The sequence below is a fragment of the Pteropus medius genome, unplaced genomic scaffold, assembly GCF_902729225.1.
Source record: "Pteropus medius unplaced genomic scaffold, Ma_sr-lr_union100, whole genome shotgun sequence".
In the NCBI taxonomy this organism is placed as follows: domain Eukaryota; kingdom Metazoa; phylum Chordata; class Mammalia; order Chiroptera; family Pteropodidae; genus Pteropus; species Pteropus medius.
Window position 1 is genome coordinate 926,499 of NW_024347793.1, and position 16,577 is coordinate 943,075.

At 54.8% G+C, this 16,577-nt stretch overlaps 2 protein-coding genes across 6 annotated transcripts in view; both read left to right on the forward strand.

The window, feature by feature from the left end:
• The window catches only part of UHRF1 (ubiquitin like with PHD and ring finger domains 1), a 30,853-nt gene extending 20,646 nt beyond the window's left edge, over nucleotides 1–10,207 (forward strand). For 2 of the 3 annotated variants that reach the window (XM_039878421.1, XM_039878422.1), the window contains exons 11-17: nucleotides 68–174; nucleotides 1,863–2,025; nucleotides 2,116–2,253; nucleotides 3,767–3,911; nucleotides 3,980–4,134; nucleotides 5,307–5,405; nucleotides 8,710–10,207. In XM_039878421.1, coding sequence (XP_039734355.1) covers nucleotides 68–174; nucleotides 1,863–2,025; nucleotides 2,116–2,253; nucleotides 3,767–3,911; nucleotides 3,980–4,134; nucleotides 5,307–5,405; nucleotides 8,710–8,856 — 954 coding nt within the window. In that variant the 3' untranslated portion in view covers nucleotides 8,857–10,207. The remainder of the gene's footprint in view (nucleotides 1–67; nucleotides 175–1,862; nucleotides 2,026–2,115; nucleotides 2,254–3,766; nucleotides 3,912–3,979; nucleotides 4,135–5,306; nucleotides 5,406–8,709) is intronic. The other variant, XM_039878420.1, reaches the window with a different exon arrangement.
• A 3,843-nt stretch (nucleotides 10,208–14,050) lies between these two features.
• Nucleotides 14,051–16,577, forward strand: part of KDM4B (lysine demethylase 4B) — a 100,555-nt gene continuing 98,028 nt past the window's right edge. For all 3 annotated transcript variants that reach the window (XM_039878431.1, XM_039878433.1, XM_039878434.1), the window contains exon 1: nucleotides 14,051–14,172. The gene's annotated coding sequence lies outside the window, so the exon portion shown is untranslated. The remainder of the gene's footprint in view (nucleotides 14,173–16,577) is intronic.

The window sequence follows — 16,577 nt, forward strand, 5'->3', positions numbered from 1 at the left end:
GACAGTGGGCGTGCTTTCCGGGAGGCCCCGCCCCGCGGGGGGCGTCACCTTGCCCCTTTTGTTTCAGGACCACGGGAATTCGTTCACCTACACAGGGAGCGGTGGTCGAGACCTTTCCGGCAACAAGCGGACTGCAGAACAGTCCTGCGATCAGAAGCTCACCAACACCAACAGGTTCGCAGAAACCACATTTCATTTTCTCACTGGCTCGCTCTGCCCCGTCTGGTGGCTACGCGGAGGGAAGGGGGTTTGGTTCTTTTTTTGGGGTGTCACGTCCAGGAAGCTGGATCCTCATTGAGACTGGCGGAACCTAAGGATGCTGACTATTTCTTCCCTTCTCTGTCCGCTAAAATCTCATGAGTCATTCAGAGACATTAACTATTTCCCCTACGAGGCCAGATGATAAATCTTTGGGGCTTTGTGGGCCACATGGTCTCTGTTGCAGCCACTCACATCAGCCACCGGAGCACAAAAGCGTCCGCAGAGCTTACGTAAGTGAAGGAGCATGGCCGTGTTCCAATAAAACTATTTGTAGGACCAAGCGGTGGGTTAGAGTTTGCTGACCTCTAATTGCAGAAAGGGGGAGAACCTTTTAAGTATAAAGAGTATCATAAAGTCCAAAGGAAGAGACAGATTTGATGACATAAACATTATAGATTGCATCAGTGAAACCCGTAAGTAAAATGACGAAGCAGATGGCTCTCTGGGGGACATGTAATCGTTACGTCCTCCTGCGTAAGGAGCTGTGGCAAATCAATGAGCACTAACAGAGGGCATGCAGATTATTGACAAAAGAAATGGATATTTCCAATAACCACGAAAAACTGTTCAACTTTAGTAATCGAAGTGTACAGACGGAAGCGATGGTGTGGCGCTATTATTTATTTCCCCCGTGACGTTGGCCAGAAATTTTAAAATGTCGAGAGATGCCAGACATACAAATTGGTACCATTTTTCTGGAAAGCTCTTAAAAATTAAAAGTGTTTATGAGATATGGGGTGAAACTTCTTACAGGTGTATTTATCACACTGTTATGTAAAACCGCAAAATATCAGCGTACAAACGCCTAAGGGAAGGGTTCATCGTTCGTTTGTCTGGCAGAGCATTTTAATTTCAGTAGCTGTTAAAAATTGCGTTTTGAGAAAAGGTTTAACATGATGAACTGTGTACAAGCTAACATTAAGTGATACAAGCTGGACACAAAAGTCTAAGAAATGTGTTTTCTAAAAAGTGATGTTTCTGCCTAGAAAACAGCCGCATAGTTGCAGCTCTTGTCCCTTTCCCAGCCGGTTAAGGCGTCAGAGCTGACCCGGCCTCTGTGCGGTTCACCCTGCCCGGCCAGGGCTGTCCCCCGACCCCCGTGTCTGCTGCCACCTGTCTTTGTGGCCCCTTTTCCACTCGGCGTGTCAGTGGCCTGCAGCTCCAGTAACAAAATACCACAGACTAGGTGGTTTTAAACAAATTTATTCTTGCACGTTTCTGCAGGGCCAAAGTCAGAATCAAGGTGTCACAGGGCCGGCTCCTTCTGAAGTTTCTGTGGGAGGGTCCTTCCTGTCTCTTCCTCTTCCAGCTTCTGGTGGCCGCCAGCGTCCTTGGTGTCCCTTGGCTCGTGGCCGCAGCACTCCAGTCTCTGTCTCCATCTTCACGGGTGTCCTCCCCTCTGTGTCTGTCTCTCTTTCTGATAAGGACACCAGTCATTGGATGTGGGGTCCCCTCACCCATTCCGACCTCTGAACTCGAGTCCATCTGCGAGCACCCTCTTTCCAAAGGAGGCCACGTGCATAGGTCCCAGGGCTTAGGGTGCGGCCCTCCTCTCGGGGGGCGTAGTGTGACCCACAGCCATGGCCCCGCTGTCCCCACAGGGCACTGGCTCTCAACTGCAGCGCCCCCATCAACGACCGCAAGGGGGCGGAGGCCAAGGACTGGCGGTCGGGGAAGCCGGTCCGCGTGGTGCGCAATGTCAGGGGCCGCAAGCACAGCAAGTACGCGCCCACCGAGGGCAACCGGTACGACGGCATCTACAAGGTGAGCCGGCCGCCCCGCCCCGCCCCTACGCGCCCCCGGCCGCCCTGTCCCAGAGTCCCAGATCCCGACGGCCACCTTCCCGCCCCGCAGGTCGTGAGGTACTGGCCGGAGAAGGGGAAGTCTGGCTTCCTGGTGTGGCGCTATCTCCTGCGGAGGGATGACAATGAACCCGGCCCCTGGACCAAGGAGGGGAAGGACCGGATCAAGAAGCTGGGGCTGACCATGCAGGTGCGTCCAGGCTGGGCTCGTGGGGGCCGGGGGCCCAGCTCTGGACTCCCCTGGCCCACCTGGCAGCTGATGCCCGTGCGACCTGGGCCTGCAGTGCTGCTCAGAGCCTTGTCTTCCTGGCTGGTCGCTGGGGATCACGGCAGGAGCCAGCCCCAAGGACGGCTGGGCGGTGAGCGCTCAGCCAGCCGAAGCCTGCCTCCTCGTCTTGGAAGCTCTCCTGGGTTTCTCTCCTGCATGACGTCCAGGCACCAAGCTGGCCACGGTTGCCGGCCGCCCCATTTCAGTTCTGTAGCCAGTGGGCCTTGGGGATGGGCAGATCGTGCTGTGCCTTTGCATTCGTGGTTTTAGAGTTGAGAGCCAGACTTATTGTAGCTGTGTTAGTATGTGGGTGTGTCTGAAATTAAATTAGAAGCCTCTCCCCAAAAATCCCCACTGAAACCGGAAGAATGTGGAGAGCCGTAGGTGTACAGGTAAGGAGGTGATCCTTCCCAGCCACCGGCTCGCCTCTTTACGAAATGGAATCTTCCGCCTTCTGAGAATTCAGCCTGTGCCGGAATATGGCTTTTGGCACTGTAATTACGGTGTTTTCTGTTCGCCGTGGTGAGGTGCTGTACAGCTGATAACTGTTGTGAGACTATTTAAGGAATCTTAATTGCCACTGAGAGTCTGAAAGTGCCTGCCCCTTGGGGGGGTCGCAGGAGGTGTCTTTTGAACATAAGTTTGTACCACAGGGAATTTCAGAAGCTGCGGAATTGGGGAGAAAAACAGCCGTGGGCTGGGAACGTCCTGGTGGGAGCAGGGTTTTTCTTTAGGATCTCAGTCTTCATCGCAACTTAGTGTTGCTTTAAAGGAGGTTGGAGATTTCTTGAAACATTTTGGAATCGGGCATGACCCTGGGTGCCTCAGAGATGGGGCTGTAACCGAGTGGCCTGTTAGGATCCGCAGGAGCCCATGCTCATCAAAGCCGGCTCGTTGGTGCGCTGAGGCCCTGGGCTGGGGCTGGTTGTTGGTAAAGGCAGTTTTCTTGGGACGCAGCTGAGTCCCTTCGTGCGCCTGTGGGTTCTGCCTGCTGTGGGGCCACAGCAGAGCCCGGTGTCCCCATAGGGCTAGACGGTATACCACCTGGCCCCTTGAGAAAGTTTGCCTGCCCTAATGGAAGTAATAAAGATAGTGAGGTTATCACGTCGGCTGGACCACTGTCTCATTTGATGTGTCACCTCCACCCTGCCAGGGCGGCTTAGCCCTTTATCCTGGGAACCTGGTTGGTGACAGTCACTGCCTCGGGCTCCAGGCTTGAGTGAGTGGAGGAGGCAGAGCTGAGGCCGTCTGCCAGGTGGTGGTGGGGTCCAGGCAGCTAGGATGGTGTGGGGCCTGGGGAAGGGGGGAAGGGAGGTGGCAGGAAGTGTGAGTGGGGTGGGGCGGTCCCTGGTCTCCAACCCCCTGGGGTTCCGGGCTGCGCGGGGCGGGGCACACGGCTCCAGCCTGCTCCTCACGGCCGTCCACCCTCCCGCAGTACCCGGAAGGCTACCTCGAGGCGCTGGCCAAGAAGGAGAAGGAGAAGGAGAACAGAAAGAGGGCGGCCGAGGAGGAGGAGGAGGAGGACGAGGACGAGGACTTCTCGTCCCCCAGGAAGGGCAAGCGGAAGAGCAAGCCGGCAGGTGGGTGTCTCGTGGCAGCGCGCACGCGTCCTCGGGGCTGCCTGCCCTCACCACCCGCTCTGTCCCAGACGGCAGGACCGGTGCCGGGTCCCCGGGAAGGACACCCAAGAAAACCAAGGTGGAGCCGTACAGCCTCACGGCCCAGCAGAGGGGCCTCATCAGGGAGGACCAGAGCAACACCAAGCTGTGGGCCGACCTCCTCAAGGCGCTCAAGGACGGGCCGGTGAGCGCCCCCTCCCCCAACGCCTCGGCCGCCCCCGCCCCGTATTCCTTATTGTGACGAAGCAGAGGTAACATAAAGCTGACCACCTTCACCATTTTAAAGTGTCAGTTCAGCGGCATTAAGTGACTTCACATTGTTTTTCAGCCGTCCCCACCGTCCATCTCCAGAACTTTCTCATCGTCCCAAACTGACACTCTGTCCCCTTTGAACACTCACTCCCCTCCCCTCCCCCAGCCCCTGGCTCCACCGTCTACTTCCTGTCTCTATGGATCTGAGTCCTCTGCGGACGTCATGGGCGGAATCAATCACACAGCATTTGTCCTTCTGTGTCTGGCTTATTTCACTGAACGTAACGTCCTCCGGGTTCATTTATGTTGTGGCAGGTGTCAAAGCCCTCTTTAAGGCTGAGTGATATTCCATTGTCTGGATGGACCACGTTCCGTGTACCCGTCGCCCGTTGGTGGACAGTTGGGTTGTTTCCACCTTGTGGCTGTTGAGTTGTGCTGCTGTGAGCGCGAGTGTGCGAGCATCTCTCCTAGCCCCTGCTGGCAGTCCTCTGGGGCGTATGCAGACGCTCCGTGATTTACGATGGGTCACATCTCAATCCATCGAACGTGGAAAATGCACTTGGTGCGCCTAAGCCACAGTGCGTCACAGAGGGTCCGGCCGTAAAGGGCTCTGGACACTCACAGTAGCCTCCACCCGGGCCAGGCCGTCTCACTGCCGCCGCCCAGAGTCAGTGGAGGGTATTGTACTAGCCCACGAAAAGATCCGAATTAAAAATCTGAGGTGTGGGTTCTACTGAATTTGGATTGCTTTTACACCATTGCGAAGTTGGAAAATTTTAAATGAAATCATGGTAAGTTGGGGACCGGCAGCGGGGTTGCCGGGTCACGTGGTCATTCTGTGTTCAACTCTGAGGAACCGCCAGTTCAGGCTGTTTTTCTGATCTTCCTGCCCTGAGTGGGGTGTGACATGATGGGTCACTGCAAGCGAGCGGTTCGCTGTCCTCTGGCTGCTGCCCTCCCCCCGGTGGGAACCAGCTCTCCTTGGCTCGCTCAGTCACTTACACCCCAGGCGGTCTGCCCGTGACCGCTGACGCCCATCCTGTCGCAGGCCCCTGCCTGGAGCGGGGCCCTGCTGGCCTCACGCACCATCTGTTCCCGTTTCAGAAGTTCCTGAGTAAGGTGGAGGAGACGTTCCAGTGCATCTGCTGCCAGGAGCTGGTGTTCCGCCCCGTCACGACCGTGTGCCAGCACAACGTGTGCAAGGTGAGGGCGGCGGGCACCGAGCGCGCCGTGTGGGCGCGTCGGCCTGGCTCCCACACACTCCCGGCTCCCAGCCTTCCGTCGGGCCTCGGCATCCGTTTCCCTGGTAACATTGATTATAGTAGCCCCCCTGCCTTCATCATGGGCTCCCATCGCCCCACTTCCTTGCTCCCCGCCTCCCGGGGCCTCCCCCGTGCTCCCGAATCAAACACCACCTCCTCGCCCCAGCCGCCCAGCTCGCCCGGGCCGCCCCGCACTCCGCGTCACCTCGCCCCGTGACCTCCAGGCACAGCGGCCCTGTGCTGTGTGTTGGCTTGTTCTCTCTGGAACGCTCTCCCCAGCCTCCCATGTACCTGGGGGTCCAGCATCAGGGTGGGAGAGCACTGGCCTGAGGTCTGGTTATGATAAATGACTCAAACAGGTGGCGAGTTGAGGTGTAGAAGCGTGAGGTTCTTGTATCTTAGAGCAGGGGTCCCCAAACCCCGGGCTGCAGACTGGTACCGGCCTGGGCAGCACTCGTGGACGAGTGATCGAAGCTTCATCTGCATTCGCAGCCGCTCCCCAGCGCTAGCGTCACCGCCTCAGCTTCGCCTCAGAGCATGAGACGTTAGATGCTTAGGAGCACTGGTCCCTGGTGCCAGAAAGGCTGAGACCGCTGCCCTAGAGGAGCAGGAGGAAGGCTTCCTGGAGGAGGGGCCTTAGCCCGCCACCTGCAGGGGCTTTGGGCAGCATTGCAGGCAGGCAGAGGGGCTCGTGCGGAGGTCTGGACAGGCAGGCACGTCTGTACAGTTAGGGCCTGCAGATCCGGGGTGTGGGGTAGGCAGGCAGGCTCCAGGCTCTGCCTGGTGGTCAGTCTCAGGAGGAAAAGGACGTGATAGACAGATGGGGGCTGAGATTAGACTAGACCAAGGTCTCTCTTTCGGCATTGTGCGTTGGGCTGTATCATTCTCTGGCGGGGGCATCCTGGGTCCTGGGGTCAGGGACGAGCAGCATCCCTGGCCCCCCAAGCACACGATGCCAGGAGCACCCTCGGTCCCGACAACACAGGTGTCCCTGGATGGCCGAGGGTCCCCTGGGGGCAGGATCGCCCGGCAGGAGGTGCTGGTCTGAGTGGTTTCTCTGTAGTTTCTCTGGCCGGTCCGTCAGTGGGAACCTCTGGGCAGTGCAGGCAGCAGGTGAGAAGGAACTGTCGCTGCCTCCTGGTCACCCTTGGTCTCTGAGCTGCTGGTGATTTTGTTCCCCGGCCCCTGTCCTCACCTTGGGGCCGTCGGGCCGTCCAGTGCTGGCTGTCACATGGGAGAGACTCAGCCTAAGTGGTTTGGCTTCAGGGTCAGTCCTTCACTTGCCTGCCTCTGGCCCCACGCCCGGTCCTGTGGCCTGATGGGTTCTTTGGTGTGGGACCTGGAGGCGTGGCAGAGGAGGGTGAGGACCTTCGGAGTCAGCTGCCGGGGTTGGCCCACCCCCCAGCCCTGCCCGTCTCAGTCTGGGAAAGCCCCCTCACCCTCCCAGCCCCTGACAAAGGGCACAGCAACAGCTTCCTGGCTCTAGGTGACCTGTGCTACAGTGCTTTAGGCCAGCACACGGTGGAGGCATGGGAATGGCGGGGAGGTTTGCAGCAGGTTGGGCTGGCTAGTACGGCACAAGTGGACCAGTCGCTGGGGTTCCGGGGACCAAGCGTCTCGGGTCAGTCACCCGTCTCAAAGTGCCACCGCTGTGCGGGAAGAGGGTACTGGCCTTTATGTGTCTAGACGCCCGTCTGCCCGTGTGACTGGTTACGTCTCCCAGAAACTCGCTCAGCATCTGAGGGATTATGGGAAAGTGGCTCTGACCCTCTACCCTGGTGTCTCAGCACCTGGTGTTTGCTTTACTCTAAAATTATTTTATCGTAGTAAAGTACACACAATGCAAAATTTACAGCCCTAACCATTCGTAAGTGTACAGTCCAGTGGTGGTAAGTATGTTTAAATGTGCAACTATCTTCACCGTCCATCTCCAGAACTTTCTCATTGTCCCAAACTGACACTCTGTTCCCCTTAAACACTCACTCCCCTCCCCTCCCCCAGCCCCTGGCTCCACCGTCTACTTCCTGTCTCTATGGATCTGACTTCTCTGGGGACCTCCTGTGAGTGGGATCACACAGCGTTTGTCCCTTTGTGACTGGCATATTGCACTGAGCATAACATCCTCAGAGTTCATGGACGTTGTGGCCTGTGTCGGAATTTATTTTTTGAGGCCGAATGATATATCGTGGCTTGGGTGGACCACGTGTGTGTATCATTCTTTGCTAATGGACCTTTGGCTGCTGTGACTCATGCACAATCAGAACCTGGTTCCTGAATGTGGACCCGAATCTTAGTTTTGTTGAGCACAAAGAGCTACCTTTTGTCTCTGGAATCAAGTCTATAAACTTTATATTGAAAAAGGAACTCAGGAGTTTTAAAAATAGGAAACAAACCTCAGCACGTGTCTGTGGTCAAAGGTGCCGTGGCGTCACAGGCTTCCTGCTGTGTTGACATTCGCCCCTTTACCCCGCTGCCCAATGTCATCCTTCAGGTGTGCACACCTGTGCGGGCCCGTGTCCCCATGTGCATTACCGCCGTCCAGGTGGGTAGGTTCTTCCCTGTTTCTTTGACCGGGCCGCTGACTCCAGGGCCCGTCTGCGTCGTGGCTCTGCCTCTACCTGGCATTCTTCCCCGGCATCACCTGTGAGAACCGAGTGCGAACTGGGAGTGTGCCCGGCACTGGAAATCCTTCCTTCGCCCCCGTTAGTCTCATCGATGTACATTTATCGAGCATCTGCTGCGTGTCGGGTCCTGTGCTCGGTGCCGGGAGGGTCAGTAAGACACAGCCTCGATTGCAGGCAGTGTCTGGCCTTCAGAGATAAACACGTTAGTGAACGAGCCGGCTCCAGAGCGGAGGTGCTGTTCTGAGGCACACCGGGTGGGGACTGGCTGCGGTGGGGCCGCTCCAGTGTTCCAGGAGTCAGGGACGGGTTCTCCGAGCAGGTGACTTGAGCCAAGGCATGAGTGATGAGAGAGAGCCAGAGGACAGACCTGTCGGGTGGTGTGGCCTGTACGTGCCGAGGCCTTGGGGCCAGGATGAGCAAGGGGTCTCTAAGGGGTCCTGGGGAGGCCGGGCTGGTGATGGGTGGCGAGTGGTAGGAAGTGAGACGGATGGTCGGGAGGGGCCTCTGGACCTCGCGAGAAGTCAGTATTTGCTCCTGACTCCATCGCGGGGGACAGTGGGCGGCCAGGAGTGGCCCCACTGACGAGGACGGCACGTCTCACCTGCCCCCTCTCCCTCGTAGGATTGCCTGGACAGATCCTTCCGGGCCCAGGTGTTCAGCTGTCCGGCCTGCCGCTACGACCTGGGCCGGAACTACGCCATGCAGGTGAACCAGCCGCTTCAGGCGGTCCTCAGCCAGCTCTTCCCCGGCTACGGCAGTGGACGGTGATCCTCAGCACTTCTCGTCGGCGTTTTTAAAAACGCATCCGAGGGGTCTCTGGCCCCCCCACCCCTTGTTTTTTAGTGGGCTTAACTTAAACAGGTAGTTTACTCTCCCCTCCCAAAAAAGCCTCGTCTTCCTGGCTTCGTTTATTTTAATCTATAAATTTTCAAGAATTTGTATTGAGGCTCAAAGAAAGAAAGAAAGTTGGACTTCTCAGTGTTTTATCTTGGTTTTTTTAAAAAAATACAAAGCCTGCAACGTGTCAGCAAAAAAACAAAATTTTTTTTTTTCTGAAGATGGAATTAGAAGCGACCTGGCCCGAAGGCCACTTATGTTCCCAGCACCCGGGTCTCGGTGGCTCCGAGCTGGCGCTGGCTGCCTGCTACGGTCTTCCAGGTCTTCCATGCATGTGGGCCCGGCCCCCGAGCTGAACACGAGCAGCCTTCCTGACAGCATTTCACCGCCCAAAACCCAGCCGGACTGTGCCTGGTGGTGGCCCCGGGTGTGCTGTGGCCCCACTGCCATCCATCAAGATGTGGCCGAAAAGAGGAAAAATCCCGTTCAGCCCAGTTTAAACTCTGGCCGCAAAGCCCCCGCCACCAGACGGCTTCTGTGTTTAAGACCCGCAGGCAGAGGCCGCCGCCCCGTGAGCAGAGAGCGAAGGCCACACACAGGCCACCTCCGTGGGACTCTGCTCCGTGGAAAGGCCGGACGTGCAGCCACGTGCCCTCTGAGCTGGAACGCCGCGGGAGCCGACGCACGAAGCCATGTTCAAGTGCCTTTGGTTCTTTCTTTCTAAACACAGGGCTGTCTTTTAGCACTGAATTACTGAAAATGCCAACCAGATTCTCAGACCGGCCAACCAGTTTTTCCCGAGACCGGGTGAGTGTTTGGGGATGAGTTGAGTTCTGTCGTTCCTTTCAATTGGATTTTCAACTCACCAACTGAGAATTACAAGAGGGAATTTTTTTTTTTTTTAAAGTAAACACTTTTTATAAATGAAATTTTTTTTTGTAGTTACTGTATATGTACCAAGAAATCTATAACTTAGGGTTTGGTTTTTGTTTTTTTTTGTTTTTTGGTTTTTTTTTTGGTTTTGTATTTTTTTGGAATGATTTGTTAATTTTTCTAACTTTACCAAAGTTTGCAGCTTATACCTCAATAGAACAGGGATATTTTAAATCACATAACTGCAGACAAACTGGAGCAATATTGTTTGAAAAGTCCCCCATCCCCCCATTATTAGGTTGTTAACGTATTAGGAAGAAATGACAAAATTCTGTGTAGGCGTTTTCTAAAAATTCACTCTTCTTTGTCCAGATTTTAGATTGTCAGAATAAATGTCTTTTACAGATGCCTTTGGTTGTGTCTCCCATTTGTAAATTGCTTTGCAGCCCACCAAGCACTGTTCTTATTTCATATTCTCTTCAGAAAACCCTACAGGACAGACCAGAGAGCCCCACTTCGCAGAGGGGGACACGGCAGCCAGAAGTCAAGAGTGACAGGCAGTGGGGGAACATTGTCTTTATCCTTAGTATGGTCCGCAAACGACAGCCATGGAAAGTCAAATCCGGCCTTCTAGCTTGGAGCGAGGGGTCACTTACCCTCGAGCAAACCGAGGCTGCAGTGGTCCCCCATGAGACCAGCCCTAATCATCAACCAAGAAGTCCACGACCTTAGAAGGGGTGTCTGGGCCTGGGGAAATTCGGACACCTAGGGTGTAGGGACTGACTCCCTGAAATGCTGTTTCTAGCAGAAGTCAGGCTGAAGGTGAGGCAGGTTTAAAAATCAGCTCCGGGGAAGGTGACAGGGCTGAATTCTGCAGAGGCCATTTATTCATGTGAACCTGTGACTTTTATTCACGGTCAGGTCATGGCATGGGCAGATCTGATTTAATAAACAAAAAGTTCTGCTATTTTGTCCTTAAAATGTACCAAGAGTGCCCTTGAAAACATGCTAAGTGTAAGAAGGCAATCACAAATGGTCATATGTTACATGATCTCATGAAGTCTCCAACACAGGGATCCATGGAGACAGATTAGGGATGCTGGGGCTGGGGCAGGGGAAGTGGGTTGGAGGGAATGTTCGCTGAATGGTACAGGGCTTCTGGGGTGACGAAAACATTCTAAATCATCATGGTGGCACACGTCGGTGGATATACTATTGTACACTTCGTGTGGGCAAATTGAACGGTTTACAAATTATATCAAAAGTATGTCAAATGTGGACATGGAATGAAAATAGGAAAGATACTCAGCTCTGAGGGATGTCCACTATATGTCCCCAGGTGAGCTTTACACAGAGACAGAAGACTCCGGGGTGGGTTCATTGTCAAGATTGTAGTTTTGGATGTTTCTCATTTTAAAAATTAAGGAAAATACCATTAAAAATTGGCAAAACCCAGAAGAGTGTATGTGCACCCACCATGTAGAAATAATCACAATATTAAGCATCTTTCCTTCCTGGTCGATCAAAAAAAAATCTCTTAATAACTTTATTGAGATATTTCATGTTGCCATGCACTTCGCCCATTTAACCCATTTCCCATTTTCCTGGACAATACTCGCCGGTGGCACTTGGAGCTACAGCGTTTACCCCAAGATGACTCATGGACTATGGTCCTACCTAACCTTACCCCCAAAGTTTGCACGGCATGCCTCACTTTTATTGTTTTTCTCTCGCTTTTTATTATTTTCTCATTGCTCTAACGTATCAGTAGTCTTTGGAAACAAATGATGTTATTCTCTTTATAGCATTGTTTTTAATAGTGATATTTCCATTTACAAAACATAGTCATTCTCGATCGCCAAAAACATCGAGTTCTAGAAAACGTAGCATTCCGATGCGTGATATTAACATCGTTCTCAGTCAGCCAAAGATTTCCTGAATCTGATGCATGGACACATTTCTGTGACATTAGGATTAGAAACAAGTTCTGTTTAGAAATAACTCTAAGAACAGTTTTTATATTTTATTTTCACATCGAAAACCAGATTTGCTTCAGCCTCACTTTTTTCTAAACGGGGAATGGGTTAAAGTCTACAGTAGTGGTTTTTAGCATATCTACAGAATTGTGCAACTATCATCACTATCTAGTTCCAGAAGATTATCACCCCAAAAGGAAAATCCAGTCATTAGCAGTCACTCCCCATCCCCCTCCCCCAGCTTGACAACCGCATACCCACTGTCTGTCTCTGGATCTGCCTGTTCTAGACATTTCATATGAATGGAATCATGCACTATTAGGTCCTTCGTGGGCTTGTTTTCAAGGTTCGCCCACATTGTAGTGTGTCTGCTTCACTCCAGTCTGTGGGTGGACCACATTTAAAAAATTAATTCACCTGGTCGATTTTTTTAATGGAAAACTTCCTTTTCTCCCTCCATCTCAGGTTATACAAGGTACACAATTCCTTTAGGACATTTGGAAACTGACTACGTGAAGAAAGTCAAAATATACAATCCTGCCGTTCGGAGGGTTGCCATTTTCAGGCTTTACTTGTACAGGTCTACGTGTCGGGTGTTGTGATAGTCAACCTCAGGACAACATGTCACAGTTTTGACTCAACCATTTTGCAGGTGAGGTAGAGAGAGGTTAAGTGGCTTACCTAAAGATATGGCAAAGCCAGGGCATGCATGTGTGTGTGTATGTGTGTGTGTGTGTGTACACATATACACACAAATACACATATGCATTGTATACTTTATATGTGAATTTAAAGAACAAAGTTGGAACAGTGCTGCACATTTGCCTCGTGCCTGGTTTTCTATTGAATTCAGGCCATTTATCAAGTAGGCACTTTGTTTAGCACCTTAGTAAACAAACAGATGTGAACCGTGGTCTAGTGTATGCATATTTTTGTCTGTGCTTATAAACGTGAAGCACTCTAAATGTGTGTCTAGCTTACATGTTGATCTACCTCTTTTTCATTGCTACATAGTATTCCAGAGTACCCTGTGTTCCTCATTCCATAAAGGTGGATATTTAGGACAAAACATGAAAAACAATTGTGGACAGCGCTGCAGCAAACATCCTCGAATGGTGCAAGCTCTGGCGCCTCTCTCGGGGTATATGACCTCCAGGAATGCAATGCACTGAAAAGGTTACTAGAAAACATCCGCTTGGCCGTTTATACCGCATGTGAAGTGGGGACATGCCCACACTCCTTTCTGATACGCGGTTGGTGATGATAATATAGCAAACCTTAATTAAATGCTCACGAGGGGCTACACGGCCAAACCCTTTACGTGCCTCCTCTCTTTCTCCTCTGGCAACATTCCCAGGAGAGGGGCAGACAGTGGCGTGTGTCTGTTTGCCATCGTATCCATTTCACAGGGGAAACTGAGGCCCAGCGTGGTTACTTCGCAGTGAGGCGTGGGAAGCAGCTGAGCTTTGCACCTAGGTCAGGTAACATCAAACTCGCCTCCCTTACCGTTTTAGGGAACTGGGGGCAGGGCATCCAACTTTATGCGGAAGGCTATGCCCCTTTACAAAGTTTTGTTGATCATGATGGATACGAACTTGGTTAATTTTGTTGGGGGTGGGGAGGGCACTTGCTGCTAGATTTTTTGTTTCTCAATTTCCAAGTTCTTTCCAGAATGGGTGTCTGTTGGAGTTACGCTTTCTAACCTGGAACTCCGAATTGGGCACTCTGTACCCAAATTTCGGCTACGGGTCTCGAACCCGTTCACGGTGACGCCTGGGCCGGGTGCTGATGTTGTGCAGGGTCTCACGTACTCAGCTGCCGCCTGATAACCGGGGCGGGGCCTGGGCCGTGATTGGCATCCGCCCCAGCCAGTCCGCGCCTCGGGCTGGCCCCACAAGCCAATACCCGCTTGTTCCCGTGCGATCGTTGGGTGGGCCCCGAGGCGTCCTTGTCAATCCGAGCCCCAGCCGCCGCCCGGTTGGTCGCGGCCCCCTTGGCTGGCGTGCGCCACCTCCAATGAGAATGGAGCCGGTCAGCGGGCACGTGGGTGGGCACCGGCGTGTCCGGACCAGCTGGCCAATAGGGAGGCGAGGCCGGCGTCGGTACCTACCCAATCGGGGAGCGCAGGAGGTAGGTCGTGCGGAGTTGATGGGCCCGGCGGATGGGAGGGGCGGAGCTGTCAGCGGCAGCCAATGGGCGTGCGGGCGTGGGCTCGGGGGCCAATGGCGGCCGGGGCGGAGCTGGCGCGCCGCCTCATAAGCCCCGCCCGGGGCGCTCGCGGAGGGCTCGGCCGCCAGCGACCGAGCGGGGCCCGGCCCGAGCGGGGCTTAGGGGTGCGACGCCGAGGGCGGGGGAGCGCGCGCCGCTGCTCCGGACTGGGCCGCGCGCGCCGCCTCAGGTGAGCCCGCGGTACGCGGCCGCCGCGTCCGAGCGCGGGCCCCGCCGCCTCTCCGGCGCCCGAGCCGGGGGCTGAGGGCGGGCGGGCGCCCGGGACTCGAGGCCCAGGCCTCGGGCGCGGCCTGCTCGGGCCGCGGCCGCCGCGCTTTGTCCCAGCCCGCGAGGCGGTTGGGGGCGTTAACCGCCCGGCCTGGGGCGCCGGCCGGGCCTCGGGCGGGGGCGGCGCGGCCGGACAATGGCGGGGCCGGGGGCGGGAGGCGGGAGGCGGGGGCGCCCTGCCCGGGCCGCGCGGGGGCTGGGCCCGGGCGTCCCCGTCGGCCCCTCACAAAAGATGACAGCGTGGGTGGCCCGAGCCGGCCGGCCCTGCCTGACTGGGCCCTTCTTGTCTATTATTCACAACAATCCTAATGATTAAAAAAAATAATTATTATAATAGAGAGATCCCAGGCCCGGGGTGGAACCCGCCCGCGTTTCCGACCCTTTGGGCGCCAGTGGGTTACCGGGGCGCTTCCCAGGGACGCCCTCTGAAATGCCCATCATTTCATCCCACCCCCGTCCTCGAGTCAGCCCGCAGTGCCATCTCGGCTTCCAAACTTGCCCCCCCACCCGTTCATCTCCCTGACCGCCTCCCCGAAGTAAGCACGCAGTCTGGATTTTTTAATTAAAAAATGTATCCACTTGCTATGCATATAACAGCTTCCACACGCGTTTCCCCCGCCCTTCCCCTTCTCAGCCCCATCGCCACCTCGAAGCCCCCCTTCTCTGTAGCAATAAATCGTGGAGTCGCTCCTGCAGCGACCCCCTTGGGCTGTCCCCTAACTACCCCCGTGGGAGCGAGGGGACAGATTTCTTCTGAAAGGGACCTGCCCCCGGGTGCGCAAGGGCTTATGTTTGTGCCCCGTGGGTGCAGTGACACCAGGGGTTTGAGGTGCACGTCCACCTGAGCAGGGTGGATGGTTTTACAATTGTTTCTTTTTTTTACCCCCCTGGAGGCGGGGGAGGCTTAGACTGCGCTCCGGTGTGTCCCATCTGTTTGGTGGGGGAAGATGCTTTTGTTTTAGTAATTCAGGTGCACCTGGGGAACTGTTTCCTGAGTTATGAAACTCGTGAGAAGAGGGTTCTGTTCACTGGAGCCCAAAGGTCCTGTAACGTGTAAAGACTGTGTCCTTTTCCACGTGTTTCTGTCAGTGACGTTTATTCAGCAAGCTCCTTTGGGTCTCACTGGGTGCTGGCACTGTCTTAAGGTCTGAGGATACCTGTCCCACCCCTCTGCCTCAACAGTTATTTATCTGGCTGTCCCCAAGCTGGAGAAAGCCCCTAAAACGGGCTCATTAGATGACTCCTATGGGCTTTTATCGTTGCTGTGCAAAGCTAATGACTCTCCCTAATTCTCAAGTAATAGCTTCCTTATGAGGCAGGGGGAGGGTTTGTCAGCTCTCTGGTCAGCCTTTTCTTGCCACCCTTGGAGCTGCAGTGGGCAGCCTCTCTGGTCTCTGCAGTTTGTTTTTTGGAGCCAGAAAGACAGTGTAAATGTCTCAGAGTCAGCTTGTGATTATATGAGTCGAGGGTTTCTGAAACTCGCTGGCCCTCTTTCTGTACTTCTGATTGGGCGCTTAGCAGATCTTGGTGCTTCCAGTGCAAGGGACGCGGTGATGGTCAGAACGCCATGCTCTGGGGGAGGTCACCGAGTGGGGGCGGCAGAGGGATGATTGGAGGTGCAGGAGCACAGATGCTCCCAGGTGGTGTACGTATGTGATGTGCACGCGGCTACTGTGTGGGTGCCTTGTGCATGTGTGTGCGAATGTGTAGTTGAGACTGTATACAGATCTTACTTAGTAACAATTGAGTTTCTTGAATTTCTAATCTTGGCCTTTTTGGAGCGGGCAGCTTAGGAGAGAGTGGGCTGCTAAGGAGCCATTAAACGTTAGGGCTTGAAGGTATTGCTGATGGGCTGTTCGGGACTCCGCCCCGCCTTTGTTCTACTTTTCCGTCTCCTAGAGAAGACCCCTTCTCAGTCTGTGTACCTTTCTGCAGGAGCCCTCGGGGCCGGTCAAGGGCCCTCCTTGTCCCTCCATCCCCCACTCCGCCCCCCCTCCCTGTACTTGATCCCACATCTCTCCGCCTCCTCTGCTGGTTTCTTATGCCCCACCCCCTTCCCCGGGCGCACCCAGGGGAACCTGCGCCCCGGGGAGCCCATCTGTTCTGTGGTTCCATCTGACACCTGTGAGGATGCACACTGGGGACGTTTGAGTGCCGAGGCGGGTTCTGGGGAGTCTCTGACTTCAGGGGGCTTTGGGTCCAGTGGGGGAAAAGGAGAAGGGGGAGTCCCAGGATGTGGTCATAGCTCCTATGGTGGTATGGAGCCCAGAGCCCTCACGGCCAGCTTAGGGAACCGGAAGGACTAGG